Here is an 11,439-nt window from a genome sequence, read left to right on the forward strand (position 1 = left end):
ACACAGGAAGATGCAGTCTGTATCTCAAAGAGTTTACATTCTATACACAAAAGCACTGATTTTGTGAAGGACACCATATAAACACACGGAGCGTTACATGCGCTCATGCTTGAATTTTGTCTATAAGCCTGATCCATCTTCCTCTGGAAAGACTCCTACTGACTTCAGTGGGCATTGATTAGACTCTAAGAGTCAATACCATGGTTCGTTTTGTTAATCAAATCTAATCCATTCCCTCTTCGAGCAATTCAAATTCAGGGACTATTCCTGGCTTGACCTTTGAGTTCTACAATAATCATGATAAATAACAACTGTTACCTTGGAGTCCAGATTGTCCTGTTGCTAAAAGTGCAACCAGAATGCAGGCTACAATCACCACCAAACAGAATAGGACAATCAGGGAGATTTCTAATCCGCTGAACTTCTTCTTTCCCATCTAGCCACAGATAAACACCATTGTAAAAAATAAACACAAAAAAAGTTTCAGGAATGTGCTTTTTAGTAAATATCTAGCAAATATTTGCTTTAAGAATGTGTCCTTTGATCAAAGAAGTTAAAATACAACCACACCTCACAGACAAAGTAATATTCTGATGTTCAGATCTGTTAAACAGAGCAAGTTAGTAAAGCTGGTCGGGAAATGTATTTAATTTTCTGTGACAAATTTCTAGGAAACCCAAAAAAATAATTTTATACAATTTTTTCCATGAAACTTTTCAGCTTTTCCTTGAACTTTCCGGGAACTTTTTTTTGGTTAAAGTTTTCAGCAAACAAAACACCCCAAATTTTGGTTTTCAGTTTTGGGAGTGGGGGGAGGGACAAAAACACCCAATATTTCCACAAAATTTGAAGATTTCTTTAAAAGTTGTCAGGATGTATTTTGCCAAAAAAATTGACAAAAAATATTGAAGAGCTCTATTATATACTGCCTTGTATAGTGGAAATAATAACTATACTACAGATCAATGGTGACATAAATGGTGGTGTAAGTTACATATCAGTAAGTCAGGGGAAACTATTGTGAATTAAGCTGGTGTAATTACTTAAGTGGTATAATTCTGAGAAGGCAGAAGTGACTATTGTCATTTTAAATTGGTGTAGGACAGAGAGATGAGCTTGTAATACCTAAAGCAGATAATGTGGGTGGGGTTATAGGCAAAATTGCTGTATAAAATTCATGCGTTTCCTTGTGTGACTCAGTTTCTATATACAAATTTTGCTTTACTACAGTCCACACTAGCAGAACAAGGCATGCCTATTGACACAGATGTGTGCAATATTCAAAATGATTATCTGTAGAATTTGTATTAATATTTTGGTATGCATATCTGATCTTTTAGCATGTGATTTGCAAAGGTGAATGTACCAGCTGTTCTGACAAGATCCCCAGAGCAACAGCCCACTTAGTAAAGTTAGAAAAGTGCTATCATTGACAAACGGTTAGGGCAAGTCAATACTACAAAATTAAGTCGACCTAAGTTACGTTGATGTACAGTCACCACAGTAGTTAAACTGCTTTTGCATGTCCACACTATGCTGCTTGTATTGGTGGTGCACATCCTCACCAGAAGCACTTGCACTGATTTAATGGTCAGTGTGGGGGCATTTGTGGGATGGCTTCTGAAAAGCAGCAACAGTCGATGTAGCGTCTACAGTGACACCGAGTCTACCTAACTACATTGACTTAAGCGCTACGCCTTGTCAATGTAGTGGGTGAGTTACATCAGTGGAAGCTGCATTTTAGTTTAGACATTTACAAAGTTAGGTCAATGTAAGATGCCTTTCTTCGACCTAACTCTATAGTGTAGACCAGGGCTTACTGTTGAAATATTCAGGCTACTACACAGTCCACTGCTCCATCTCATGTGAAGAACAACATGGTACCATTAATGTTTAACTGTATGCCAGCAATAAAACTCATTAAAACATCTCCAACCTCCAGATCAGTATACCAGCAACAGTAACTGCATTTTTCATTTGCTTAAAAGCATTTTACCTGACAAAATTGGCTTAAATACAGAGAAATAACTTTCTTTTATTTAGTTAAAATAAGAACAAATAGTATAGTACTGTTCATCGCACTGATCTTTTAAAACACTTAGACAGGTATTCCAATAATCAGCAATACTGGGGGGAAATCTTTTTGACATCAGAACAGTTTAAACTTAATGCTCTTCCCCCTGCAGCCTCCATGTAACTTGCCCTGCCCTTCCCCCACTCACTTAATAGCCTCACAGTCATAGGAATGAAGAGGTAGTTTATTAACTCATTTAGAAAAACCAGTCTCAAAACAGCAGCAGTCTTCAAGGGAAAGTGAAAGCTAGGATAAAATTCAATATATAATTTTCAGAATATAATCAAACAAAGATACTTTTATAAACTGCACAATACACTCATATAAGGTTTCCCAGACATTTTCCATACCATAACATTGTTGGCTTCCCAGGGAATATTGTATTTTCAGCCTGCAATTGTTTTTACTAAATTGAAAACCCTATTGTTCTATGCAATAAAGAAATTATAATCCAGCTATTCTTGACTGAAGTTCTCAATTAACCCTTTCCACAAATATGTCAATCAGGAACCTTGCAAGTCAACATTCAGCATTTTGAGATCTACCGTATGATTAAAGGTTTTGTCAAAGAACACAGAATGAAACACGGTCTTGCAGCTCTGCACTTCTCAGGGACGGAGAAGTTGAAAATGAGGATTTACAGTACAAATCCTATTGTGTGATCTATACTCTTGAAACTTGAAAACCATGAATAAAAGCACATACCTCAAAACCCCTTTGTTTCACCGTCTGTGCATTGCTCTTGTTCCGGTTCTCTGGCACTGAAGGTTCAACTTGAAAACTCCAGCTTTATATTGAGCCCTATCAGTTTATTGCATTATTTGTTAACTAGTCTATCAGTGGAAGGTACATACATACTCACAGGCAGATTGTAAAATCACTTTGCACTGAAAATGGTTGCCATGGATATTGCATGTATATTGCAGCCAGAGAATGGCTAGTTAATTAATAATCATTTTCTCTGAGATATCACTCACGTCACTGTACACAAGTAGAAGAGTAGCAACAACCTGATGACAACACCTATTGTCAGGTGACATGCCTGCAGTTTTTTGCTGATCCATTCAGTTCGTTTTCATCTAAACTTCATTTTTCTTATCTGTTATTTCTGCCTTCATTACATTATAAGCCACTTAGTGTTCCATAATTGGAAAAAAAGCCATTTAAAAATCACACTGTAAAAGTGGGTGAGGTCATACCTTTTACTGGACCAACTTGGTGAGAGAGACAAGCTTTCCAGTTACACAGAGCTCTTCCTCATGTCTACGGATGGTACTCGGACTCACAGCTAAATGCAAAATCAAACAGATAGTTTAGCATAAGTAGTTAGCACATATTCTAAGGAACTGTTCAAGAGGAAGTGGCACGTTAACACCCCGTTAGTCATAGGACAAAAAAAGGGGGGGAGGTTAATGGGTTACAGATTGTGTCTTTATTAAGACCATGATTTTTAGTGTCAAGCAAAATTATGAATTTAAGTTCCCAGGCTCGTCTTTTGAAAGTGTTGTGCGGGTTAGCCTGCAGGCTAACCTATTTATGCGAATCTATCTGTTTGATCTTGTATTTAGCCGCATCACTCTGAGTACCTTTCCCCAGGCCTGAGGAAGAGCTTTGTGTAACTCCAAAGCTTGTCTCTCACACCAACAGAAGCTGGTAAAAGATAAGACCTCACCTACCTTGTCTCTCTGATAGCCTTAGGCCAACATGGCTAAACAACGCTGCATACAACACTGTAAAGCTAATAAGATTTTGACCATTAAAACTTTTGCAGGAATCATCTGTAAATTAATTATTGACGTTACTATTAATATTACAGCAGTAATAAGACACAATATATATCCAAAGAGTGAGAAAAAGATGAAAGCTTACGGGGGGAAGCACTAAAATGTTTGTAGGGGACACAGTTTTACCTGTTTTTCTTACTGAGAAGACATGTGAAGGTTTTTTGTTTTCCCCCCTCTACAGAAGCCTCACTTTGAAATCAAACGCCTGTTCTATTCTGTTAAAACGTACTTTACAGTGCATACTGAATGCAGTGCACATTGCAAATTAAAAGGTGTTATTTAATCAGTCTATTGAACATTCCACCTCCTAGTGGCAACCACTGAAAAGTGAAGCATTCCCACAGAGCCCGAATGGAACATTTCTCTTTTTCACTAGTCAGCATTAATGAAAAGAGAATCAATCGTACACGTACAGCATTGTGGTGGCTCCAGTAGTCATCCATCTCAATCTAAAAGTGTCAGCACTCACACGGATTCACTGTTTTTGAAATGCAGCCTGTTTTAATCCATTCAACTGTCTTGCCCTTTCTCTTTGTGTGTACTATTCTAACACACTTCCTGTGTATTAGTTGTATACGTTTAGTGAAGGGGGTTCTAATGTGCACCTCTCAACAACATCACAATATGGCATTTCAAAGTAGTTTTGTTTGGGTTAGTAAAAATGCAAACTTTTGCTCTGCTTTGGGGCATAACAGTTGGCTTTTTGTTCTCTATATCTGTTTGGACATATAACTTAATTTTAGCTGAACGTGGGTTGATCCTGCAAGATTCTGAGAACTCTGGCCCCAATCCACCAAAGCACACAAGCATGTGCTTAACTTTAAACATGTCAGTGGTCCCATTGAAGTCAATTTAAGCCTATGACTAAGTGCTTTCCTGACTTGGAACAGAGTGCTAGTACCTTGTAGGATCAATTTCCTGGAGAACATTTTCCAAGCCATTTGAGGGCATGAGCAACACAGCAGGAACTGAAAAAGAGGACTTGAAAGAGGGCTAACCAATCAGAATCCCCATCAGAGTATATTTCCATAAATCTTCAGAGTATAACAGCAGCCAGAATTTCAGGTTGAGATGCACTGTTGAGCTGCAGGAATGGGAAGATTACAGATAGAGATAGATTGAGACAGTAAAAAACCCTGAGAAATAAATGAAGCTGAGAACTGGAACAACATGGACTCTGCTGTGCCCTAATTTGGTTTTAGGGAATTAAGAGTTGATCATTCAGTGACTGGAACTGTTGGAACTTTGTGAGTATATTTAGAGTAGGAAAATAGGCTGTGTTTCAAAATGTATTAGCTAGCATGCTTTAACTAATACATTTTTAAAAGCTAGTGTAGACAACTTTAACATCTTTAAAACCTGTCAGCTGGCTATGGTTCACGCTAGGGTTGCATTTACTCAAGTACCTCCAACAGCGACTACTTGGGTGTGGCAACACTTTTGGATGAAGATGAATGGTTACTGGAGTGCCGCTTTGATCAATAATGTGGTACATATGACTGATATTCTTTAATGTACATTGTGCCTGCCAACTTACTAACTGTAGCAATGGCTGTAACACTGAAACAAACATTGGGAGCTTGGTTCAGCAGATAGAGAGTTAATGTGCTATCAAGGCTCATGAGAAAGGAAGATGGCGAACCACTTTCCTACAGTCAGTCCTGAAGAACCCCATGCTCAGTGACCCCATCCCAGGAGCACAGGCAAGAGGAGAAAGCTTTGTGTGGGTTCTGCATATGTGATGATTAACTCTGTTGTCAACAGCAGAATCTAGTCCCCACCCATTTTCTGCATCACCAGTCAGGTCCTCTGTGTCATTTCAAAATCAGTAGAAGATTTTTCTTTGTCTAGTTACCCATTTTATACGTGTGTTTGGAGCAAGGGACAGGGAGTTGGGACACCTGAATTCTAGTCCCAGCTCTGCCATTAACTAGTGATGTAACTTAAGCTGAAACATCTTCCCTCTCTGTGCCACAGTTTACCTATATGAAGACATATGGGGCAATGATATACACATTCTCTCTCGCGTGCGCGCACGCACACAAATAAATATTCCATGCCTGGTGTCTGTCAAGAGGTGATTTTTAAAAAAAAACTAAATGTAGAAAATTTTTGCAAAATAATTTCAGGCACTTTTGAGCTATTACCAATATTCATAGTGGTAGTGGAAGAGCTAGTTGAATTTTTATTTATTTAGGCAATTTGTTTATTCACCAAAAAAAAATTTTTTTTTGATTAAACAAAACCATTCCTGAATCCAGGCCAATTTTGGCATATAGTTTCAGCCAAATAAAATGGGGAGGGGGGCAAAATAGCTTGTTGAAACATTTTCTAAATTAAATATTTTGACTTTTCATTTTGAGATGTTTCATTTAGAAATTTAGCTAGATTTCTTTAAAAATAAAATTCAAAAGAGTAAAAACCCACCAGACAACATAATGAAATTTTAAAAAAGCAAATAAATCAAAACCAAACTTTGATCCAAAACAGAATGATTTATCGTTTCAGCTTGAACCAAAAAAAAAGTCAATTATTGGCTCAGCTCTAATTATTATTATTACAGTAGCACCCAAAGACCATAATCAAGTTTGAAAGCCTATCATGCACTATAGACAGAGAAAAGCAACTGAAGAAGTGAGGTTCTTACCCACGAAAGCTTATGCTCCCAATACTTCTGTTAGTCTTAAAGGTGCCACAGGACCCTCTGTTGCTTTTTACAGATTCAGACTAACACGGCTGCCCCTCTGATACTATAGACAGAGACAAAATCCAAGGCCCCAAGCTTGCAAACAATTGTGCATGTTAACTTTAAGCACAAACAACTGCTTTGGTGATAATGGGTCATGCCCCTCTCCCTACCTGGCAGAGGAGCTGGTCCTCTGTGTGAAGGGAGGACATGTTGAACTTAGCCAAAGTGAAGTACAGCACAGCAACCACATTTCCCCTGCCCTCTCTGGAACTCCAGGAAGCTCTGCAACTTCCTTGGTGCAGTGTCTATGGGAGCTCCTTTAGTCCTTAGCCTTGAAGGCCCCGGTAACCCCAATAGCATTCTTTAATAAATTACTCTACGTGACATAAAATAGATATGCTAAATGTACCAGGTGGATAACTGAGTCTAATTAACATTGCTATTGGAACCTCAATGTGTAGGTTATATGAATGACTACATTATTGGCAATGGACAAGATTCATCCCTGCTGTAACTCCACCGCCTTCAGGATGACTTATATTGAATATGAATTTGGCCCAAAGAGTTTAATGACAAGTTGGAAAATTAATGAGGAAGATGCATGAAAACTGGTTCAGGACTCCTGGGAGCCTCTTGATAAAATTCCACCATCAAATTGAAGGGAAGGTGATGTTTCTGTTTCTGATGGACTCACTCACTCACTCTCTCTCTCTCTCCACTGCTCAATCATCCCTGTCAGAGAGGATTTATTCCTGTGTTTCATTAAAAAAAACAACACTTCTGAAAGTCCAAATTGATAGATTCCAAGGCCAAAAGGGACCATTGTGATCATCTGACCTCCGGTATAACACAGGCCATAGAACTTCCCCAAAAGAGTTTATATGACCCTTTCATAATGAGTAGATTGCATCAAAGGGGTGGTATTTTCAAAACATGTCCCCCACACTCTCATACTGTACACTCAGGAGAGTGTTTAAAACAGAGTATCGAGTATCAAAATGCAGATTGATTTCTTTGTCCAGAAAGGGAGTGCTGCTATCCTCTTTGGTTGTGGTTATGAGAGTTTGTTTGCTGCGGGAGGAGGGATAGATTCCCCAGTGATCACACACCCCTTGCTGTGAGCACATGCCTCTAGACATGAGGTCTACCATAGTCTAAACGAAAGGAAAGTGTTTCTTTATGGGATCCCCTTGTTAGCACCTTGGCAGCACATCAGAGACATTTAAATGTGCAGCTAGTACTGTGCCTTATTTGGTGAGCTGTAATTAGGTGCCCTCTTGCTTTAGGCCAATAGAAGCAACAATGCGTCACTGGAGAACTGAAAACCATTAGATCCGAAACACTCTGATTGCTACTTATCACTTTCATTCCCTTCTAGATGCCCAAACTTTTGTTTTGTTTTAGCAAAAAAGGGTGTGGATGTGTGAGGGGAGAAGGCAGGAGAAAGGAGAAATAATAGAAACAGTGAGAAGCAGAGGAGGGAGAGGGGAAAATAAAATGGGTGAACTCTGAGACAGAGAAAGATTGAGAGGATACAGTGACAAAGACAAACAAAGGGTTTATGGTACAGAAAAACCATCACTTAGCTTTGCAACACTTACAATTGTTCCTGATGCCCAGTAAAGAGCCCACTGAATTGCAGCACGGACCAAAAAAGACTTGAAGGCTTTGTCTACAGTAGAAATGTTGTTGGTAAAACTTTTGTCGATCAGGGCTGTGAAAAAAACACCTGAATGACAAAAGCTATGGTGTGGACAGTGCTATGTAGGCGGGAGACACTCTCCTACCACCCACCGCTTGGTAGAGGTGCTTTAATTATGCCGGCAGCAGAGCTCTCTCCCACCGGCATACAGCAGCTACATAGGAGACCTTAGAGTGGCACAGCTGCAGCAGTACAGCTCTGCTGCTGTAAGGTCCATAGTATAGACAGAGCCTAAGAAAGAGACTGAGGACTTGTCTATATGGGAAGTTATATCGGTATAGGGTTAGATGTGGATTCATACCACTATAGTTACACTGGTTTAATTCCCACTGTGGACACTGTCATTTGGAATAAGAGCAGCCTTTGGTCAGTTTCATTAATTAACTTCCAAAGTAAATTAAGCTAAACCAAAAAATAGGCCACTTTTATTCCAAATGACAGTGTCCACAGGAGGAATTATACTGGTAATTATCATGCCAGTAAATTGCTCTGTTTAGACAAGGTTTGAAAAATAATGTTAAGAAAAACCCTTGGGGACAAGAAGTAAACTGCGAGGACTTACCCAAGTAGAGTGAAGATTTTGTAGATACTAGCAACTATTAGAGTTCTCAGCCATCCTGAAAATGTGCTAAGATGAGGGAATTTTCAAGTCACGAGAACTGCAGAGGACCAAGAGGAAGAGACCAGGACATGGAACTACATTGGAGGAAAGTAAAGACACAGGGCTAGATCCTCAGCTATAGCTGAGATACAATCAGAAGGGTAGGAGAAGAGGGGCAAAACTGACCAAACCAACCATGTGCTCCTCCAATCCTAGGGGCTCGAAATCAGCATAAATTAGACCAGACATCTATGTTTTATGAGAGCCACCTAACCAGATTATCTTGTCCTGCCCCTCTGCCAGTACAGACCTTTGATTAAATAATTAGTACTGATCTGTGTGCTTATTGGGGGCAACCCCACAGTGGAGGAGGAATATGGGTTACAGGGCTGCAAGTTATTTTGCCCTGTCCTTCCTGGTCAGGTGACTGAGCTAAAGGATAAGATACAAAGAGGTCAGTAGTGATTAAAAATGACATGGTGCTCAAACTACTGTAAAAGGCAATATAATTAGTATAGATCTTTGTTCATTTAAACTGCTATACAACCTGAACCTGTAGGTAACATAATATATTCATTTTAGTTAAAGCTGCTGGGCTGATTATAGCAATTATTAGGAATACAGATGGTTGTTGTGAATTACAGATACATAAATACTGTTTGGCTTGAGTGGTTAGTCAAAAATTAATTTGGGGTCTTGAAGATTGCTTCCGTTAGGAGGAGCAATTGATGCTGGAGTCAGGTATTTCTCTAATTCAATCCTATTTATTTACAAAGAATGTATAAAGTCCTTTTCCCCAGAACACCATAGAAATCAATCAGGAAACAGTTTCTTTGCTCACTGTCTGAAGCCCCTTTCCAGCAGCACTCTACCCAAAAGCTCCCTCTCAGGGTCATACAACAAATGCTTCTCTGGGGTTCCTTGCTATGTTCATGGCATACACAGTGAGAAATTAGATAAAACATATAATACTTTTGGTGGAAGGTTGCAATGTATGCTATTTCTTAGAACTCAACAACACATATTAACCCTAAAACAGAGAGAGAGACAAAGCAGACTGTTCCCTAAACAGAGAGGTACAACTCAATCCACCTTATTCTAGGCTGACTCCACAGTCTGACTCTGATCACACACTTCCTGATAAAGCCCCCTAGCCTGCAAGCAGGACCAAGAAAACCATCACAAGTTTAAGTGATAGCTTTTAATTTTAACACCATTTTCAATACTCCACACATCTGTGGTGTTTTATCTGCTTCTTTCTCACACAGAGTTTGATCCAGTACTATCTAGCTCCTGTGTTTGCATTCAGTCCCCAGTCAAATCCTTCTGCCCACAGCTCAGATTCCTGAAGTCTTGCATGTAGCCTATGTTTTGGCTGGCACCTATTGTTTCAGCTATCTATTCCACAAAGGAGCTTAATTGCCTCTTACAGCTGGCTTTCATTCAGGGTAAATGTCACACCCACCAGGTTCAATAAGGTTTCACCCAACCCCCAGAACAACAATACCCCCAACATTAATAAATTGTGAATCAGGCCCCATAAACTGAGATTGGCTTAAAAATCCTGCTGTATCTGCGGGTGGGGAATGGTTTTAAGCATTTAGGATGTATTTGGGTCAACGTTTTTAACCTTTTCTCCCCCACCATAAGGGTTAGATACTTAATTATTCTTTTATAACAAAAGCTAAGTCTTGCCTCACCAGAAGCATCCAGAAGATGTGACTTCAAGAAAAGCATCAAATTTTGTGAGATAAAATTCACAAGAGTTGGCAACTGTACCAGGACTTGCTTTGATTTAACAAAAACTGGTGCTTAAATAGCACTCGATACATGTCTTATTAAATCTTAATTTCAAGGAACTTTGTGAATCATAATTACCCAAGCTACTGTATTTTTTCTGGTGACTATTGTCCCAAACCTGAAATAACAAGCTGTGTCCCAGGCCCTCCCCCACTTTTGAAGTGAGGGAAAGACGTTTCTGACTGAATCCTTTTGGTGAAGTCACTGCTCTGACCCTTTGCATTTTTTCCTCAAAGCTCCATAGCTTACTTTTTTCTCTGACTTTCCTCATCCTTGCTGCAGATGGTCTTCCAGCAGTGCCTGTGTTTGCTGCTACTGAGCAGGAAACAAAGCAGATACAAAGCCCTTATTAACTGATTCTCAGCCATTTTATTAGTAGTAGCATTAATAATAATTTTCATTACTTTAAAATTCTTCAGGAGTGACAAATATTTGATGAAAAATAATGTTTGGAAAGCCAGTGGAACAATGGTATTTTTAATACACAGCAGTTGAAAGACATTAAGCATCAGTGCCAGGACTCGGTCTTTTTTCCTGTCTCTATAATATTTAGTAAGCACCCAGGAGGCAGCATGGTCAGGAGAAAAGGCACAGCAAAGATTTTAACTACATGAGCAGTCAAGCTCACACTTAAGCTTGGTCTACATTAGTAATTTATGTCGGTATAATTATGTCACTCAGGGGCGTGGAAAATCCATACCTGAGCAACGCAGTTATACCGACCTGCCCCCTGGGTGCTATGTCAACGGGAGAGCGTCTCCTGTCTACATAGCTACTGCCTCTCGGGGA

The 11,439-nt window shown here is 39.4% G+C and overlaps 1 protein-coding gene across 1 annotated transcript in view; it reads right to left on the reverse strand.

The window, feature by feature from the left end:
- SI (sucrase-isomaltase) overlaps nt 1-436 on the reverse strand; it is a 158,895-nt gene extending 158,459 nt beyond the window's left edge. Inside the window, exon 1 of the mRNA XM_029911098.1 lies at nt 319-436. Coding sequence (XP_029766958.1) covers nt 319-436 — 118 coding nt within the window. The remainder of the gene's footprint in view (nt 1-318) is intronic.
- Between the last annotated feature and the right edge of the window lie 11,003 nt (nt 437-11,439).

Source organism: Terrapene carolina, unplaced genomic scaffold (genome assembly GCF_002925995.2).
Source record: "Terrapene carolina triunguis isolate 2854851 unplaced genomic scaffold, T_m_triunguis-2.0 Scaffold88, whole genome shotgun sequence".
In the NCBI taxonomy this organism is placed as follows: domain Eukaryota; kingdom Metazoa; phylum Chordata; order Testudines; family Emydidae; genus Terrapene; species Terrapene triunguis.